Genomic DNA, 21,304 nt, shown 5'->3' on the forward strand with positions numbered 1-21,304 from the left:
ACGTTGAAGATCAAGTAGTGAGATGAGGGGTTTGTGGAGGCGGCCATCATTTCTAGGAGGTCCTTAGAACGAATCGCTGGTGAATAATTTGATGATGTCATAGGGGGATTTATGGAGGCTACCATTTTCTTTAGAAGTAAAATCATTAGTAGACGATTTCATGATGTCATAGGGGGATTGATTGAGAGGTACGAGCCGATTTTTCTGGAAGGGTCTCAAATCGCTAGCAGGTTTTTTGATGATGTCATAGGGGGAATAATTATGGAAGCAGCCATCTATACTTGAAATAGTGAGGTATTAAACAAACACAGCGACTTACCCGAATCCACTGGCGCAAGGAACCGGTCTCGTCTACAATAGAAGATAGAATCGATGAGATAAGATATCGGGACGAAGTGCTGCGTAACTGATTACTAAATAAATAATAATGACTTCAGTTTTAAGTTGAAAAGTTATTAATGGTCCTGCTGATCAGACGAATTCCCGAGGACAGGTCGTCTGCTCGTGTTCAGTATAGATACGTCTGATTACGCTCATTTCTATCCTATTTGATAAAAAAGATTGTGCATTTCATCTTTAGCAAACATTGTACCTTTACAACTGTCACCCAGCGTCTTCCGTAAAATCCAAAGAAAAACATAACCAAACTGTCAGGCTAAACTCATATAGATACAGACACTTAAATCATCAAAGACTCAAATAAACAATAACACAAAAAGACCAAACCCGCCTTGTAGCGAGCCCCGGATATGGATCGATAATGCGCGCAGACGATACAAATAACGAGATAAATAACAACACACCCAAATTTAACTGTAAACTGTTATTGAACTGAATGACGTAAAGGTTCGTTTTTAGAAATAAAGCTAGTTAATAGATTTGGTTTGGTTTGAAGTGATTGATCCTACTTAGATAAAAATTAACCATTTTCGACTTTACCGCAGTAAGAGACAGAGTCTACTGTATTTCACAAACTCTTACTCAGTATTTGACACTAACTCGGGGTAGAATTTTACCAGTCTCAACTTTACCGCAGTAAGAGACACAGAGTCTACTGTATTTCACAAACTCTTACTCAGTATTTGACACCAACTCGGGGTAGAATTTTACCAGTCTCAACTTTACCGCAGTAAGAGACACAGAGTCTACTGTATTTCACAAACTCTTACTCAGTATTTGACACCAACTCGGGTTAGAATTTTACGGGTCTCAAGTTTACTGCAGCAAGAGACAGAGTCTCCTTTCATAGACACTACATGTCTACACGTCGAGTCCATCGTCTCTAAGTAAAGACAGAGTCTATACCGTATTTCACAAATTCTTCAGTACCTTGACCTAAACTAAAACCCGTCTTATAGAGGATGTAGATCTTGTACCCGTCAATGTTATACGTGTTCGCACATATTCGCTGCCCGACGTACTGAAGATATAAAAAGAGAACTTACCTTCCTCAAACGATGATAAACTAACTGATAGAACTTCCAGGCGTGGAGCATGTCGTCCAATTTATAAACACATTGATCGACGTTTCCAAAAGTATTCCAAACGTCACCTAACGTCAAAACAGTCTCGTTCATAATAATATATCTATAATATTAATAATTATATTTATCCGTATGTATGGAGAGAGAGCGAGTGTTTGCGATCGACCGCGCCCTGTGCGTAGTGTGTCTATACTTGACGATTACCGTTTGGCTCCGTGGTGATGAAAAATCAATACTAGTGGTATTGTTGCAGCGAGAGTTTCAGTTACTTTTCGCGACAGTCTATAATCAACTTTTAATCGATATATTTTTTGAAATAAAAATAGCCGCCAGGCAGCGATATCGGGTTTTCTGGCAATATACTATAAATGCAACTTAATTAAATACCGCGTGGATAGGGTCGCCGTTATTGTTAATGTGCTCTGGGTTTCCCTCTGAAAATTGCTTTCTTGATTGATTTCTCGAGCTGGAATTAGAAGCTGGCAATCAAAATCAAATCCCTGGCAATGCGCTCAAAAACAGCTCATAATAAAGAGTGATTGGGTGTTAGTTAATTGAGTCACCACACTTGACTGGTCTAAATTTACCAACTTTCAACGAACTTTATCAGCTTACCAACCTGACTGAGACCTACGAGCAATCATCACAATGAAATGATTGCTCGAGACAAACTTCGTTAATCGCGACGGCTCAGTGGAATATTCCCCGCGCTGGTGTCACTTGCAGCGAGTCGGGTTCGAATCCTTGCATTTCTATTGCATATAAAATGGTATATCAAAAATTACTTGTATTTTGTAAAGTTCTGTAATCTATATTAATCTATATTGTGTTTTGCATTTTTGGAACATGGTCTGATAAAAAAAAGAAACAAATGATTATATTTTCATGATTCGGTTACTGCCTTTTTAGGAGCCTTTTTGTTGAGAGAATGTCCAACTCCCCTTGTTGATTCCTGGCTCATTGACATACCAATATCCCTCGATTGTTCTTGCGAGGACCCGCGGTGCCCGATGCAATGCTGCATGCCCAGGACGAACCGTTCATTCATATTGCGTTACTCTCCTCGCCTGGCCACGACACGTGTGTCAATATCAAGTTACCCCCGACTGATTGACTGACTGACTGCTGTTGTCACTGTCGGATTTATATTCCTATATAATATAATACACTTCAATACACATACACGGTCACAACATCATACGCACAAAGTGATTATATACTACGGATACACGGATTATCGTTGATTAACCGGATTAACGCGGTTTATCTGCAATAAGTTTCACCGTCGCGCAAATGATTTGATTCACGTAGGTTTATCAATATAACGTAGGTATGGATGGATTATATTAGATTTAGAATCAAAAATTAATGAAACGATTAATTTTGATGCTTTACTCAATTTGTATAGCTGAAAGATAGCCCACTGTTTTAATATCAAGGTGCAGGGGTCGATAGTGAAAGATTGTTAAATTTGATCCTGAAATATTTGGTGCGCCCGTTACAAGCCCTCCACCTATAAAGCGATAAGAATTGAAACGGGGAGTTTTTTTGAATTTTTAAATCTAAGCATACTGATATACTAAGATCGTCTCTTGACAATTCCTGAGCAGTTTCTACGATAATTCTTGTTAAAATCGAAGTAGAAGGTTGTTTAATGCTAACCATGGTGCACACGTCAGTTACTGAAAGGTTTTTACAGAATTTCATTCGTAGAACTTACTCCTATCAAAGGTTCTCCAGTTTTACAACAACAAAAAAACAGAAGAAAAGCTCTTCAACGTATTGAACATAACTAAATTGATAAAATAGATTGATCTTAGGGTCTAAGTCGATGATGTTTTTCTTTAAACTGAAATAGGTTTTTTTTATATAATTCATAATCAGGTGAATTTGACCGACGGGAAATCTGTTATGTAGTGTGTATAAATAGTATTAAACCTGCCACGAGTAATTATAGCTGAAACATATATGAAATACGAAATCTGTGAATCTGTTAAACAAATCAATATTCGGCACTGCTGCTATTATGTTTGTACCGTCTGCTACCGATTCCCCTCCGAACACGTGTTCATGGAACAAAAGTATCTCTTAAAGTGATCATACGTACATGGCGCAATATGTTTAAATCTTTTGGGTTGTTTTTTCTTTTCTGCGAGGCGCTAGTTGACATTGATAGGATTGTAATTCAAATATAATTTCAGCTGAATAATAAGGGTAGACAGCTATCATGTTGAGCCTGAGACGTCGTGGATTATTCTTCAAATTTAGCGCGCTCATTTTCACGGCTTTGCTTTTCTACCTCTACTACAACCGAATGGACTCGTCCAGCCTCGTCGACGAAAGAGAGGCTCCCGTCGTCGTCACTTCCGCCGTGCGAGCTCTCTCACCGGAACCGGAAGCGGTAACGATCGTTCCCAAAAATGTCGTCGTCGAACCGAAACGATCGAATTTGTTTTACATCGAAGCGAATAAACCGCGAAACGAGAGCTCCCCAGGTAGGCCTGCTTACACTCAGGGGGTGAAGGTCGTTCCATCTCTGAACACTCAGGGGTGAAGGTCGTTCTATCTATATACTCAAGGGTGAAGGTTATTTTGTCTACACTCAGGAGTGAAGGTCGTTCCACCTAAACACTCAAGGGTAAAGGTCACCTAAACACTCAAGGGTAAAGGTCGTTCTATCCGTATACTCGAGGTCGTCTGGTCTATATACAGTCTGCAGTGAAGGTTGTTACGTCTACACACTCAGGGTCAAGGTCATTTTGTAAGGTTACACTCGGTCGGGGTGAAGGTCGTTGAAGTTTTGTCGTCCGAACGATTTTCAGATCAGCACATTGTGCCTGATTTCAGTACAATCATCTAACATCGTTGACCTCGTTAGTTTTTCGACACAAGTTTCTATTCTAGTTGATTCGATGGGAATTATTTTGATTGACAGGTGAAATGGCTCGTCCTGTTCTGATAGAGAAATCCAAGTTGAATACATCGGAACGGGAGAAGTATGATAAAGGCTGGAAACAACACGATTTCAATCAGTACGCCAGCGATCTAGTCTCCGTACGTCGCAGTTTACCCGATTTCAGACAACCGGAGTAAGTACTTTCTACTATACCTCCTCGATCGATCCCCATATGACGTCATCAAATAATAACACCTTCCAGAAAATATGGCTACCACGTTGAATCCTCACCATTACCAAATAATTGTCTTCTGACTATTTGACCTACAGACATTCAGTAAGATGTCTTTATTAATCCCCCTAATGAGATCATCAAAGGAGATGACTCCCCCGATAAATTCCCCCTATGACGTCATCATCGAATCCTCGATTTTCCTACAGATGTAAAGATTTGAAATACAAAGAGATTTTACCGGAAGCGAGTGTCATCGTATGTTTCCACAACGAGGCTTGGTCGGTACTTTTGCGCACGGTACATAGCGTAATCGATAGGTCCCCGGATGTTCTGCTTAAAGAAGTTCTTCTTATCGACGATTATTCAGATTTAGGTAAGTTCTCTCAGTCGTCGATAGATGGCAGCCATGTAGCGTCGCTTGCTTAACGATTTAACGTATTTGGGTAATTTCTAGATCATTTGAAAGCGCCATTGGACGATTATATGGCTAATTTGCATAAAGTGAGGATCGTGCGGGCAAAACGGCGAGAAGGTTTGATCAGGGCTCGTCTGCTAGGCGCGTCAGAGGCAAAGGGTACCGTCCTGGTATATTTAGATTCTCACTGCGAGTGTTCTCGAGGTAAGGCAGGAACTTTCTTTTAACCCTTTGTATTAGCGTCGCAAAGTTTGGAATATTTGTGTGTGGGCGTGGAACACCGAGAGCTTATAGACCTTCGCTTCACAGTACGCTTGGAAGTCCAAGGATAACGTTTTTTTTTTAAATTTTGATTCAATCGATAGGTTGGTTGGAGCCACTTCTGGACCGAATCGCGGACAACAAAACGCACGTTGTCACCCCGGTTATCGATCAGATTTCCAGCGAAGATCTACACTATATGGCGGCCTCGGTGAAAGCGGTCGGAGGCTTCCATTTGACGAAACTATCGTTCGATTGGACGTCAATACAGTCGAACGAACGCGTCCGACTTCAGAATCTTCCATCGACAACACCAATCAGGTATGAATTGCGAAACGTTTCCTTAAACAAATTAATGTCGCCTAATGATAGATTTATTTATAACACCATCCATGGGATCAATGGCCGGGTACTCAAAGATTGGAAAGAGTTAACTGGTGGATAACAGTACGGTTGCTTAAATTGCCAAATTCAATTGTTACAAGGGCATGACTCCTGTTGTACCTCAGGAGAATAAATCTATATCTTATAGTTATAGTATCCTATCTTATGACTAAGATTCTCAAATCCCAGTATATTGGGTTGAGGTATTTGATGACTCACGAGTCCTCGGTAGTATAGTGGTGAGTATCCGCGCCTGTCACGTGCGAGACCCGGGTACGATTCCCGGCCGGGGAGATTACTTTTTATAGCAGGTACGTGTACAGTTAGTTATATATCGATTGTTTTCTTTTTCAGATCGCCGACCATGGCTGGTGGACTGTTCGCCATCAGCAGAGAATATTTCCAATATTTAGGTACATATGACCCCGGAATGGATATCTGGGGCGGGGAAAACTTAGAAATATCCTTTAAAGTAAGTGACACTTTCTAGTTTATCTTCTGAAATCATATACTCTTTTTAATTTCAACACGTTTGACCCTTCAGTTCAAATGTAAACCTCTGATTTTTGTAAGGTATTGTAAATTCAGCCCATCTAATGGAAATCCATCTTGTAATTTTAACAGTTCTGCACACGTGAACTTCTTCAATGTTGAATTAATTTCTACCCTTTGAATGTGAATCTAATCTTGTGATTTTAGCTTTCGAACGTGAATCCCTATGATCTATGATTGGTTGATTATATTTTGCCACTTCTAACCCTTTGAATTCGAATCCATATATTTCGCTCATGATGACTTGTAATTTAAACTTTTGAATGCTAATCCCTGTAAACATATAATTTAATCTATAAGATCTTGCTATCTGCGTATGTATATATGTTCCAGATCTGGATGTGTGGAGGCAGTCTAGAGATCGTGCCTTGCTCGCGAGTCGGGCACATCTTCCGAAAACGCATCCCGTATTCGTGGGGTAAGGGCGGCAGCGTCGTACAACGAAACACTGTCCGTCTGGCCGAAGTCTGGATGGACGACTATAAGAAATTCTACTACGAAAGAATAAACAATAATCCGGTAACGATAACGATGATAAGATTATGATTGTAGTAAATGGTATAAGGTTAACATCTATCTAGTCAAACTCGCGTAAGTCCTCGCGTTACAAGTCTCAAGTCGCCTGTGGTCGTATAAATTCTAAGATCCCACCACACCCCCACACCCCCTCAATTCAAAATGTCTCGGAAATCTGTTTCTAAGGAAGAGTTGGTAAATCGTATATAAATACCCAAGACGCACTTAAAAGATTTGATTTCCCAATCCCATTTTCTTAAGTAAATCTATAGTGGACGAATAGGACGAATATAGGGCCCTGAAATCTAACATGTTCAGATTTGGATTTAACATCCTAAAGGTTTGTTCAACTTGAAAACAAAACCTTTCATTTGTTGCCCTAGGGCCCAGTGGCACAGTCCTGACTTAACCCAGTGGTCATAAACCTTAAAACTTATTCTTAAGGTGTAAGATTGGCTTTATAGTTTAAGTTGACTTGAGTTGCCTATGGTATTATTAAGTCGAAACCATGATTGCGCAACTGACCTCTGGTTCTACAAAGTAATTTCTTCGTAACTCAATTCTAGGGCGAATTCGGGGATGTCTCCGACCGGAAGGAACTGAGATCGCGACTAAAATGCCAATCGTTCGACTGGTACGTGAAGAACATCTATCCGGACATTTTCATACCGAGCGCCTCGATCGCATCCGGCGAGGTAAGATGACGTCATCGCAATGATTAATGACGTCATCAATTTGCGTGAGATTATTTTGTTTTTTATGTGATTATTTTCAGATCAGAAATAAAGCTGCCGATATGTGCGTCGACGCCTTGACCGAGTCGGTTACGATGGAGCATTCTCCCGTGAAAATGTGGCCGTGTCACAACCAGGGTGGAAATCAGGTAATTCATACTTAATCCACCAGATGGCGTATAATTTTTTTTGCGTCGACCAAAAAACGGGATCCGGTTTAATTTTCTTTTGAAAATTGCTGATTTGTAAAGCTATTTGACTAAGTCGACGATCCAATGAAACTAGGCTACATTAGTCCCTGTATTATTTTCTGTACTCGTGTTTGAACACAATTAAGTTTTTGTTTTACTCTTTGTTTTAATGTAGTTTTGGTTGCTGTCGAAGAACGGTGAAATTCGTCGTGATGAAAAGTGCGTCGACCTGTCGGAGAAAGGATTACTCATTTTCATTTGTCACGGAACTAAAGGCAACCAGGAATGGAATTACAGACAGGTTGTTCGCTATATACCAACAACTATCGAGTTGGACCAGAATAAACTAAATATGGCCTTTCAAAGTCACTTCTGTGTGAACTGGGCCCAAATGAGCCAAAAACTAGACAGAAACTAACCCTGTCTTATCTAAGTTCATTTCTATTGAACTAGACCAAAATGAGCCAAGTCCGATTATTCAAGTCGCAAACGTGAAACTGGGGCCCTTGGTCTAAATTCAAATGTCAAAATGTATATTAACCAAAATGAGCTAATCCCAGTCCCAGTCTTATCGTTCGAGTTTGACAGGGAAACCAGGGGCTTGGTTATTCAACTTCGAGTCATCGTATCTATGGGAAACAAAAGTTTCTTTTTTTCAATATCTTTCAGGATCAAAGGCTGGAACACGTCGCGACTGGTAAATGTCTGGAGATGGGCGACGATAAAAACGTTTTACTAGCGAACAAGTGTGACGAATCGAACGATCGTCAGGTCTGGTTCTGGAAGCGAAAAACACCTGAATCAAATTCACGATGAAAATAATGGTTTTGAAGATTTAATAAATTCTCGTTTTTTAACTAATAGAATATAAGATGATGATCAAAGTTTTATGTTTCGTTTGGTATATGACTCTTGTCTCTTGCGCTAAAGTTGAGGACCACCACGCTTCCGGCAACAGTTCGAAATCGCCGCCAAGCCAAGTAGACCAATTTAATTCAATAACTTTATTGTTCCTCGAAGTTACAGAATAGCATCGTTAGAGGAAAGAATGGTAAAACAATGTACAATTAGACAAACAAACAAAAACATACAAAGAACACAAATAAACGAACACTAAAAGACCATTGACTGTCGCAGCGGCGTCGTATTACTGTTAACTGAGGAATTCGAGTCCGCCTAGACGATTACCTCAGCTGTGAGAGTCGACTGATGCGCACGCGTCCGCCATCTATGAACAGGTTTATTATCATCGCGTTTATTTGTTTACAATATGGCGGCCGCCAGCGATCAACAACAACAATCGTTGATTTTGGCCGATTTACAGCAGCAATTACGCACAGCTCGTGCGCCCGTGACGCTCTCAACTCTCGCTCAAATCGGAGACGAAAAGGTAGACGAAGTTCCGAGCTAAATTTCGCAATTTTCGGCCGTTGAATTTCTCGCTAATCGCTAGAAATACGAGAAATCAATTAAATTGAATTTTATTGTTGTCATTTAATATTATTACTAATGATTAAATGATATTGTTTTCTGCGGCTGATCGTTAGTTGGTGAGTTTAAGATAGTTTGAATCGGGTTTTTTGAGGGGATGTGAAACCATTTCAATGCCGAGGAGGAAGGAGGCGCATCAGCAATTGGTGGAGCTATTTTATCGAGACTCTTCTGCGAAGCCTTAATCTTGCCCCCATCACTCACCCCATTCGTCCTCTCCTTCGTCTCTCTGCCCTCCCTCGCCTTCTCTTCCATTCCCTGTCCTCTCTCCTTCCGGGCTAGCATCCAAATTATTCTGAATTATTGCCCCTGGGTTAGTCTACGGATATTAGTCATTCTTAGTCTAGTTCCTAGCCGCCGTTCCACAAACAAGTATGTGTAGGGAACCCGTAACAACGACTGGTATTCAGACTATAGACATTCTATAACCAGGTTCCCCTACATAGAGGGTTGTTCGGGGAACGACAGCCAGATACTAGGACTGCCCCCCTAGGGTCAGTTGAATAAAATCAATGATCTAGAGGTGATTGATTGATTGTTTGTTTGTTTATAGTTAGTGGAGAAATTCCTCACAGAGAATATCAACATAAAAGGCAATGGACCGCACGCCTTACAGAGTCAACTTTATTTAGGTATGTAAATCTATACGCAGCAATCATTTATTTCATCCAGTTTTCAGATTTTTACAATGAATTGATTTAACTGCGTTAAATCTTGTAATCAGATAATTTTTATAACTGCCGGGTCTGGTATTGTCAGCTTGATCATGATTCAGAAAAAGTAATGTACATGGTAGAGATAGGCGGCCGGGTGAACTTTAGAGATCAGCAAAAATCAGTAACAAGGTATCAATTTAGCCTAAACTTAATTATTCTTATTGTTCATCTTTATTTTCAGCAAGCTTTTGGGGTTTCAAGGACATTGTTAAATCTTTGATCAATTTAGGCGCTGGTAAGTTTGTCTTCAACCGCCACTTTCATCCGTCATTTCTTGAAAATCCGTCCGGTCATGACCTAACGGGTACCCGCAGTGCGTGCCACCGCGGCAATCGAGGATCCACCAGGTGTCGCTAGTATATAGTTGGTCTACCGCGTTTGATTTCTTCGACATTTCAATTAAAACTGAATGAACTTTTCTCTTAAATGAATTAGTTATTTATGAATGCTATACTGATATCCGAGTAGAAGAATGAAAGTACAAATTTCTCATCATTTTCTCATTACCTATGAAAAGTATTTGGTGGAATGTTTACATTGTAGATTTTGTGCTGTAGGCCGATAAGAAAAAATATGAAATGTGAAACACATTTTTAGCCCATTCACGAGTCATTTAGACAAGGTCGTTGCTGTATATATGTTCACCAGGGTCCAGTTTCACGAAAAAGTTTAAGCCTAAAACGGTTAAGTTTGAATTGTTGTCCTCATTGAAAACATGAAGTAACCAATGGCAATTACACCAAAAATTTGGGTTTAACTTTTTCGTGAAACCGGGCCCAGGGCGGGTTGAAAACTTAAGCATTTCAATCAACTTCCCTAGCAGGTCTTCTAGTTTATTCTTGTTTTGTAGATGTAAACAAACAGAATAACGGTTCTGGATGGACCCCGCTTCATGCAGCTACATTTCAAGAATGCGGACCAGTAAGTTATCATCATCAAGGGGTTGATGGTTTGATTTGGCTCTAAATTCAGTTGTAAGTTCTGGATGATTCATGCGTTTGTTACGAGACGAGAAGATACACAATATCCGTGTAAGAAGATAACAAGAGAAATCCCACAATAAGTTCAGCCAAAACGAGAAACTTGAATAGAAGAGTTATATATATATTTGCGCAACGTTTCGGCTAAAGACTATTAGCCATCATCAGGCGTACTCAAAGCCATCATCAGGCGTACTACCAGTACGCCTGATGATGGCTAATAGTCTTTAGCCGAAACGTTGCGCAAATATATATAACTCTTCTATTCAAGTTTCTCGTTTTGGCTGAACTTATTGTGGGATTTCTCTTGTTATGCGTATGTTATTTTTCTATACTGACTATAGGTTGTTATGTTGTTGATACAAAATGGAGCTGACCCGGAAATCCCTGATGAGTTAGGCCGGTGCGTTAAAAAAAGAAATAAAATTTTTTTTTCTAAAAAATATGTGATTAGTAAGAATCATTTCAAACACCATTCTATGCTCTGGCGATCTTGAAACGGTCCCCATGTAAATCTGTGATCTAACGATTTTGAAACGGTCCCCACCCACGTTAATTCAATGATCCAACAATTTTGAAACAGCCCCTATATAAATTCAATGATCCAACAATTTTGATATGGTCCCTAAGTAAATTCTATGATCTTGTAATTTTGAAACGGCCCCCACCTACATTCTATCATCCAACCATTTTGAAACGGTCCCTATGTAAATTCTGATTATGATCTGTTTCGTAATTTAAGGACGCCGAAAGATTTCGCTTCAGCCTCGGAGAAAATCTGGATGCATTTCGCGGCGTTACGACTGAAACGCACGTCAAAAATACAACTAGTCCACCTCGGCGTTCTGAGACAGGTGATGTTCGCTTTCAGGGTCTAGAATCATCAGCGCGTGGAAATTCCTTTTTTTTCGATTGATTTTGTTCATGGTTTTATGTTTTTCAGGGAGCTTCCCTCGATTCGAGGCCTTCTTCTCGAATAGCATCGGCAAACTTGAACAACTTCGGAATTGTAAGTAGTCGGACGAATTCTGATTTGAGTTTTTCAGTAGAATTATTTTTTCAGTTAAAAATCGATAGATGTTAACTGTATATTTCTATTTCAGGCATTTGAGTCGTCGTCACTACAGAACGAGTGTCTGACGTCATCTGCCGCTGCTGTTAATGGTGACGTTTTAGCAGACGATCAAAACAGACAACAACAACAGAAACAGACGACACCTGAATCTCAACAACCGAACTTTTCTCTATGGAAATAGAGAAGTTTATCGGGGTCTATTGTGGAACCAAGTTCAATGCAAATCACATTTCTTGGTTGTCAAAACTAAGGTCAACTTCGTTCACATCTTTGTGCGGACTTCTCCAAAAACTGTTGGACTTGGGACCTCTTCGCAGGATTCTGTGTGCAGTATCGTTGCGATATATCCTAGGTCGTATTCCCGACCCTGATCTCACGGCATATTTCAGAAGATGATTCTATCGAATAGTTGACCTAGTTTCCACCCAGCTGACCTAGTTTCCGTCCACAATCAAGTAGAAAACGCTAAGTTGTATTTCAGATATATGTGTATATTAAACATTGTTAGATGTATATATTATTTATTGTGTAGAAAGTTTGTGAATATGATTTAAAAACTGTACAAATAGACGCTTCATAAAACGATAAAGAATTGTCATTTTTTTTCGGAAGGTAATGGAAATAATGCTTGAAGGTTTAATGTTGAAATGCGATGGTATTCGAGTTTTCGATGGTCGGGTTGACGAAACGCGTCCAGTTAAATAGACTTTTACCAGTAGTCCTGAAAATAAACGGAGATTTTATAAAAGATGAGGCTTCGAAATCTGCAGCTTTGATCGGTCCGTATCACCGTCAGCCTGGATCCTGTACCCCCATAAGCCTGGACCCTGTACCCTCTAGCTTAGACTCTGTACTTCTCTTAGGCTGGACCCTGTACCCTCATCAGCCTGTAGCCAGTACCCCCATAAGCCTGGACCGTGTACCCCTCCAGACTGGAGCCACTCGCAGCCCTGTACCCCTCCTAGACTTCAGCTGCTGCTGATTGATACACGGAGATGATTGCTCGTAGAATATGCATTAAAACACTCAGACCCTCGGGAAGACGTCGACAATACAAAGGGTATTTCGAACAACAAATTGTAGGAAAGAAGATGAGGTCAACTCTTACTTGCTGTAAATAACGCTTATGATAAAAGCCAAGACAACTACTCCTAACAACAAACCAAACACAAGCGCCATGGAGTTTACTTTACTGCCTCCTGCAGCGCCGAGAGGTGAGGTTATCGGTTTCGTCTGCTTGGCCATGATGGGAGCAGTCGCGGTCTGGTAGACCCACCGACCTACCTGGAAAGCAATGTACAAAAATACAGCGAGAACTAATTAAGGTCCTAGATTAGTTCGAGCCTGGAGTGAGTTTTCGAAGTGATATCGGTTCAATGAATGGGAATTGTTTTACCGAGAAAGTCAGGAAACAGATACCGGTATCCGCTATCGGCCGAAACCAAATCAGGATGATTTCAAATACTTACCCCGCCTCTCTCCTCATAAACTCGTACCCACGCTACGTAAACCTCCCCCTTTTCCAATGGACTGTTCCAAAATCCACCGTAGTTTTTACCGTCGCCGACTACGAACACGTCCGGTAGAGGGGGTGATAGCTGGCCGGCCACGTATTCGCTCAGACCTCGTTTTTTGGCCTCTTCGTACGGCCAGATAACCCGATCGACGCTAGGGGGCCTCTGACGCCGTCTGCGACCCAACTGTTCATCCTTCCTTACCACTATTTGACACAAACTGGCAAGAAGAAAATGAAATTCGCCGATTCGATGCAATCAACAAATACGACAAACTCCATAAATCTCCCTTTAACATCTAATTATATCAACTAGTGATTTGATCTACAGAATCTCCTATAGAAAAAATGGCTTCGTCCATATATCCCCCTATGACATCATCAAATAACATACTAGTGATCTGATCAATAGACATTCCAGAAAAGATGGCTGTCTCCATAAATGTCCCTATGACGTCAATAGATTACCTGATTATTTGGTTTATAGACACTTCCAGTTAGGATTTATACCTCGATGATGAATCCCCCTTTAACATCATCGAATATCATTATTTTCAATCAAACCCCCTTGGCTATATATCACCACAATGCGGGCTTATTGTGAACCTCTATTCTCTCTTGTCATAACGTACTTGTACTTTTTCGATAATTTCATTTGTTTAAGAAATATTTCAATCTTCGAATCGTCTGTGGCTTGTGATTTTATTTCCGGTAGTGGGCTGGCCGTCGGCTCACTTGTATCATTTCCTGGAAAGAAAGAACAATAATTTAATAACAATAACAATTAGATATTCATATACATCCATATTCCACAGTAAAAATTCAATTCTTGAGTAAGTCGGGATTCGAACCCATAACCTTGCGGATTGCCGTCGTCTACCAGGGTTAACTTTAATAAAAAGGGCGCCGTAGTTGAAGGCCAAGTTTTAAAAAGGGCACCTTTTTACTTTTGCCCTTAAATGGGTTGGTTTACTGGTACCTGCTGTTTGAAAGCGTAGATAAGCAGGCGGACTCAATCCTTTTAACGTGGCAGCGAATAAAGAACAGTTGTACCAGGAGCTCGGCGTCAAGTGATAAATCCAAATAAAATGGTGACTGTGACCCGGATAGATCGAATATCGTCTGATTGCACCACGCTCGCGCCCTCTATCGCATTCTAGCTGAAATATATAATGGATGTACGACGTTTGACACACTTCGAACGAATGTTTCGAAATCTGAGTCTGGAATTATTCATCTACAGTTTACAGGGGTGGGTCTAGAGGCTAAGCTTTTCGAAGACTTCTCACATCCAAAAAGGCAATATTACGTGTAGCTCCGCGCAGAGGGGCCAATTTTGAAGAACTCGCCACGTCCCAAAGGCAAATTATAAATAAAGCATGGTACTAAAGAATTTGATGGACTTGTACAAGTTTCATAAGTCCCCCTATAGATCCGTCAGTGATATGCATTACAGTTAGTTTATCCTTGAAGCCAGGTGTTGTTTGACTTGGCTCTTACTCGCTTACCCGGTACATTGTGATCTCAAACGGATCGATACCTGACGGTGCATTCCACGATAATTTCACCCATTTATCGGAAATATCCGACACGTTGAAATTCTCCGGGTTTTTCGGTTTGAACGTATCTACGAAAACAACGAGAGCAAAATAGATAGAAAGTTTTTCAGGCGACACCGAAAAAGCGCAGGTATAAATCACTATGCAGCCGTTTGAAGTTTACCAAGTGAGACGTTTTAATGGGAAAAAAAGAACTACAAACACCAGACATAAGAAATTTCATCAGCAGCAAACTTTCAAAAACTGATCGCCCACAATTCACATTTCTAATTGGAAACGAACTACACGTACCAGACGTAGGCCCTATACATAAGCCATTTAATCAACACATTTAAGGGAATATGCTCGTCTCCAGTGAGGCTTGTGTTGAGTGGGCGATTTTCCGACTGCACAGGAATGCCTTGAGGGGGTGGTTCCAGGCTGCACAGATTGATACCCGCATTACCGTTAAATCGCGATCTTCACGTGAAAGGCAGTAACAAATATCATTGATTATCTCGATCTCCGCGTGATAGACGGGGATAAAGTGAAAATACCTTTAAATATCCCAGTAGCGTACACCTCACACATAGTTAACGCATCTCCGTTGTTCGGTTTAGATACTATAATATATCTACCGGTTATCGGGGCCGGAGAACAGGAAAACAATTTCATCTCTCCTCGTCCCATTTGACTCCTCTGCGACGCGCAGACGGTCGCGTTATCGTCCGCCGAACTCAAACTGTCGGCCGTTTCGTTCATTATCCGAATCGTGAACTTTCTTAACCTGTAATCTACAAATATGAAAACCATATTTCAACATTGGCGAATAGACAGAATTCGACGAAGGCGTTGCTTGGAGATGGGGAGAAACCCCTTCGGAGATTCGATACTTCTGTTTATTCTTCCAACATTTTATCTTCACACTTCACATCAGATATTAGACATTTTATCAGCACACTTTCAAAAACTGATCATCCACACTTCACACATGTGTTCAGTGCTTCACCTGAGACATTTTTAATTGAAAATGAAATACAAACACCAGGCATTAAACATTTTATCAGCACACTTTCAAAAACTGATCGTCCACACTTCACATGTGTTCAGTGCTTCACCTGAGACATTTTCAATTGAAAATGAACTACAAACACCAGACATTAAACATTTTATCAGCACACTTTCAAAAACTGATCGTCCACACTTCACATGTGTTCAGTGCTTCACCTGAGACATTTTCAATTGAAAATGAACTACAAACACCAGACATTAAACATTTTATCAGCACACTTTCAAAAGCTGATCGTACGATATTTATTGGCTTTGAAAAAAATGTTTGACGTATACAACAGTTATTCAGACGTAAAAGTTATCCAGTAGCTCGCTGATATTGCGCAATTCCAGGTTGCGAGTTAGATTTTGACTTAGGCAAATGTTGATGATAAAGGATTTGGCGAGTATACAAGCTTACCACAGCAATCGCCCCGATTTACCAAGGTCACCGATGACACCTCGTACAAGTCTTCAAGGTCGACCATCCACCATTGCACATTGTCAAGACCGCCTGGTTGTTGGTCGGCCGTGTGAGTGCACGAATCGGCCCTGTAGTTCGAATCCGGATTTCCGTCATTCCCGTGAATTGCGATTCCTGATTGCTTGTATAAACTACTCTGAGACGAGGGCTTACCGACTAGTGATAACTCATGGTAGGTTGTATTAACTAAATGTGTATAGAAATTACGATTGAAAAGAACATTTTCACGACGTTTCTACCCCCTCAATCCCACTCATCAAGAGCATTATTAGCAGGTTCCGCGTTTCTCGTTCGCCTCAACCTCTCAATGCTATTCAGGGCCCGGTTTTATATACCGGTATAACCTTTAGCCCCGAAACTAACTCAATTGAAAATAACTTAAGTTAGCCCCCTGGTTAAAGGTAATACCAGTCTATAAAACCAGCCCCAGGGTATTATCATCGGGCTCGTGGTTTCACTTCCCCAATTACCCACTCGCAGTCTATGTGACTTCGAGATAGCTTTAGATTTGAAAATGCATTTCAGAAATTCTTGCAACGGTTTTGTAACCAGTATGGCCCAACTGCAGAAGAAACGTGGTACGGATTTACGTGTTATTACCTATGGTTCTAAAATAAACTGCGCAGTGAAATATATAGTTTATATTAAATTCTAACGACAGCAGATTGAAAGACAAGATAAATAGCCCAGGTATTACGGGAGGGATTTATATTTCTGACGGTCAATCGGTCAATTCATAATTTCGTTCATTTACTTACAAGGATGTTGACCTCTTATTTGTACTTCGCAAATCGTCAAGGCTTCGCCGTTCGCCGGTTTGGTCAGTATGACGTAACGCCCTGTGATCGTCGGTTTACACTGGATGCGCGTCTTACCGCGCGGTAAACTGGACTCCCGCGTGGCGCAGATTTCACTAGCATCGACATCCGTCAGACTGAACGTTTTAGAGACAGGTTGTTGACTGACGATTACCGTTAAGTTCTTCAAGCGATCTTCTGCGAACGTTACACGAGAAAAAACAACAGATTTTTAACAAATCTTAAACTACACGAAATATCAACATTGATTTTGGTTTGGCTAACATTGATTGTATAAGATATCTCATTAAATCAATGGGAGCAAATCCAGATTCAATGGCAACCAATGAGATAAATCTTCAAGGCAGCATTTGAGGATCTGTGAGATAGCTAAAAAGCAATGGCGGCAGAACCAGAACTTCGAGATAGAGTAGACATCACAATACCATTGATTCTAGTTCGGCCAACATTGATTTTATAAGATATCTCATTAAATCAATGGAGACAAATCAAGAATCAATGGTAGAACAGATCCGGAACATTGAGATATATCTTCCAGGCAATACTTGCGGCTCCAGAAGAACGAAATATCTCAGCATCAATGATCGCGGAATTAGAACGAGTTATAGTAGACCCTGAAGTTAACCCTCGAGTTGATTACCCCAGCATATAACGTGGCCCGGACTCCGATTGCATCTGATTCTAATTCATCATTAAATGACTGAAAAGATGGCTGCCTCCATAAAAATTCCCCTATGACATCACCCGATTGTCTAAGAAAGCACCAACTTTCACAGTAGTTCTAAACGGTCGACTTCATCCTGAAGAGTCAACAGCCTCTGATTATCGAGTGCCCGACAATGACAGGTTTTCATACCGCGAGTCATCGTGATAATGACCCATCCTCGATTGTCCCGTAACCTCCGAGAGAATTTATCACGGTACCTCGAGATCCGTGTATTGTGTTCGCCATTATCACCTACTTACCGCAGCAATCGACCCTGTTGACGATCCTAATTTCGTAGATATCGTACTCGGCCAGTAGATCTACCATCCACCACAGAGGTCTATCAGCCGATACTGTAGGGTTAGTATGGGTACAGCTGGATCTCCAGTACTGACCGGCTTCGTTACCGTCATTACCGTGAGAGGCTCGACCCATCGAGTTCACCGTACTGCTCTGCGCTGAAGGATGACCCACGATCGAAATGCTTCTAACTCCTGCAAATACAATATAATGAAAGAATGAAATGAATCAAAAGAATGAATTCGTATTTTCGTCGTATCGCGACATTGAGGGTAACATCGATCCTGCTTAAATTTCATTTTTCTTGTATTTCCAACATCTCAAAGTATCAAATTAGGCAGCCTACAAAATTAACCCCAATCAGTTATTTACCGGTTCAAAAAATAATAATTTCATTTTTTGCGATCGGTGGGTTGAAGGGAACTAGATACATCGAAGCTGCTAATGAATCCCCGAGTAGCGCTAAGTGGGTTCGGGGTGGAAAGAAGAGGCTTCTATTAACTCTAGTGCAGACTGCTAAAGATGTCATACATTGACACGTGTGTGTGAGTTAAAATAATTCGTTTCGACTGAAAAGAAACTCCAGTTCCACTGGTATATGGGGTACCATTAGAATTCAAAGTTAAATTAAACCCACACAACTGTAGAACTGGATTCGTAGTCAAATCAAACCCATAAATCGTGGAACTTGGTTCATAGTCAAATAAAACCCACACAACTGTGGAACTGGATTCAGAGTCAAATAAAACCCACACAACTGTGGAACTGGATTCAGAGTCAAATCAAACCCATAAATCGCGGAACTTGGTTCATAGTCAAATAAAACCCACACAACTGTGGAACTGGATTCAGAGTCAAATAAAACCCACACAACTGTGGAACTGGATTCAGAGTCAAATCAAACCCATAAATCGTGGAACTTGGTTCATAGTCAAATAAAACCCACACAACTGTGGAACTGGATTCAGAGTCAAATCAAACCCATAAATCGGGGAACTTGGTTCAGAGTCAAATAAAACCCACACAACTGTGGAACTGGATTCAGAGTCAAATTAAACCCATAAATCGTGCAACTTGGTTCAGAGTCACAATAAAACCCACACAATCTCCCCACACAACCTCCCCACACAACCTCCCCACACAACCTCCCCACACAACCTCCCCACACAACCTCCCCACACAACCTCCCCACACAACCTCCCCACACAACCTCCTGCATGTACAATTAACTGACGCAAATAAACATTATTCATAGCTCTAATAACCTCCACTGTAATAGCCCTCTATATATTCTATCGACCTATGATTGTTTTATTGCCCAGAATCAAATGAGTCCCATTGAAGATTTATCTGGTAAGACTATCATACCTTCTCTTACTGCTAATCCACCCCTCACTAGGACTAGTAGCAATAATAACGCCACATTCCATACAACAGCGGCCATTTTGTTTTTAGCCAGAAGAAAACGAATTCCGCTCGTTCAAAACGCAAATATCCAATCTCAATATAGGAACGATACTTTTCAATTGGAGTAAAAGATAAACGGTTATTATTTGTGTCACAGTTAGAAACGGATGTTTGCATCTGAGCTGATATACATTTAATTACATTCATAAACCGGTTCACATACATCAAACTGTTTTATCTTCACTTACTATGTGATCTCTATAGACACTACGGAAAAAAGGTGATGGCCTTCGTAATTCCCCCTATGACGTCATTGAACTGTAATATATCCCAATCCCCCTATGACATGATCAAATGAATAGGTCTATAAAACTTCTCGAAAATGTGATGCTCTCCATTAACCCCCCTATGACATCATACCATTATCTAGGTCACGTAGTTATCTGAAAGACCCCACGTAAAGAAGATGGCTACCTTCGTAGATCCACCTTCGACGTCATCAAATTGCTAAGACATCTAAATGATTGCCAGTTATATTTTGAAACTGAAAATAAAAAAAAAATGACAACTTCCCCCTATGACATGGCAATAAACACGGCTAATGAAATTGATCGTTTTTGTGGTTTCGGATATGACGTCACACGGCAGATGGAACCGACGCTTTGCGGGGGGTCGGATCAAAAGATTCGCGGGCGGATATAAAAGTTTGAAATGAATTGAAAGAAGATAGCAATCATCTACAGAGATGGGTAAAGAGAGGGAGAAGGGGAGAGAGAGCAAAAGTAGCTTAGAGATTATAATTCGCTGTAATTAACGATCTTTTTGAAATCCGTTTTTAAGCGAAAAGCGGCCGCGCGTGGGTCGCGTTTTCCTCGTGTTCTCAGAGCGGCGCAGATAAAACGCCGCGGGCTAGGCAACCGTCGTAAGCACACGTGAACTACTTAAATCCGCCGGTTCTTTCGGTAAATCAGATTCGAATCGAGGGGAGTTCTGTGGCGCTGCTTTGATGATTAATCATCGGTCGTTCGAACGCGGAATCTACGAAAGCGACTGCGGCACGCGAGTGCGGAGTGTGTGTGTACTGTATCAATTAACAGCGACGGATATTAAAACGATTGTTGTTAACGCTGATTTCCGTCAGATAGTCCTGGTTTAATAAATTCGCCCGAGTAAAGCGTGTTGACTTTGACGGGATCTACTCGCGGTGGTAAACACCGTGTATATATATAGGGAGGGATATTGATGTTTGAGCGGACTAGATACGCACGACACTTCCGCTTCCGCTAAATGGCACCTCCTTTGTGCGAACTGTGGGGTTGTTTTATATCCCGAGGGGGCAGTTCAAAATCTCTTTGCTATTTCACAACGTACGTTATAGTATCAAAGATAGATTGAGGGAATCTCCCTCTAAAAAGAGAAAAAGGATGGAAAACTACGTCCTTAAAAACTATATGCCCTGGGGCAAAGTTTATTCGTGAATTGTATACGAACAATCGTGGGAAAGGTCAAGATTGAATTCAAAAAGTTTAGAATTTTGATGACGATTTCACCTGACGAT

General features: G+C 40.8%; 3 protein-coding genes across 3 annotated transcripts; 2 read left to right on the forward strand and 1 right to left on the reverse strand.

Moving 5' to 3' along the window:
- The first annotated feature begins 2,629 nt into the window (after nt 1-2,629).
- Nucleotides 2,630-8,489, forward strand: LOC141912325 (polypeptide N-acetylgalactosaminyltransferase 5-like). The gene is made up of 12 exons (XM_074803575.1): nt 2,630-2,814; nt 3,686-3,979; nt 4,420-4,573; nt 4,822-4,988; nt 5,070-5,234; nt 5,396-5,612; nt 6,030-6,147; nt 6,561-6,746; nt 7,310-7,438; nt 7,519-7,626; nt 7,844-7,969; nt 8,338-8,489. Exons 2-12 carry the CDS (start codon nt 3,712-3,714, stop codon nt 8,482-8,484), a joined length of 1,785 nt encoding a protein of 594 aa, XP_074659676.1. The 5' UTR covers nt 2,630-2,814; nt 3,686-3,711; the 3' UTR covers nt 8,485-8,489.
- A 446-nt stretch (nt 8,490-8,935) lies between these two features.
- On the forward strand, nt 8,936-12,497 carry LOC141912339 (protein phosphatase 1 regulatory subunit 27-like). Its single transcript, XM_074803593.1, has 8 exons — nt 8,936-9,058; nt 9,713-9,791; nt 10,057-10,110; nt 10,726-10,796; nt 11,200-11,258; nt 11,598-11,709; nt 11,799-11,864; nt 11,959-12,497. The coding sequence occupies exons 1-8, from the start codon at nt 8,939-8,941 to the stop codon at nt 12,109-12,111; spliced, it is 714 nt and encodes a 237-aa protein (XP_074659694.1). The 5' UTR covers nt 8,936-8,938; the 3' UTR covers nt 12,112-12,497.
- Nucleotides 12,444-19,839, reverse strand: LOC141912324 (uncharacterized). The gene is made up of 11 exons (XM_074803574.1): nt 19,708-19,839; nt 18,300-18,533; nt 17,274-17,510; nt 16,453-16,701; nt 15,539-15,775; nt 14,952-15,070; nt 14,423-14,603; nt 14,076-14,190; nt 13,400-13,664; nt 13,039-13,214; nt 12,444-12,651 (listed from the first exon to the last, which is right to left on the reverse strand). Exons 1-11 carry the CDS (start codon nt 19,781-19,783, stop codon nt 12,567-12,569), a joined length of 1,974 nt encoding a protein of 657 aa, XP_074659675.1. The 5' UTR covers nt 19,784-19,839; the 3' UTR covers nt 12,444-12,566.
- Between the last annotated feature and the right edge of the window lie 1,465 nt (nt 19,840-21,304).

Source organism: Tubulanus polymorphus, chromosome 10, assembly GCF_964204645.1.
Source record: "Tubulanus polymorphus chromosome 10, tnTubPoly1.2, whole genome shotgun sequence".
NCBI lineage: Eukaryota > Metazoa > Nemertea > Palaeonemertea > Tubulaniformes > Tubulanidae > Tubulanus > Tubulanus polymorphus.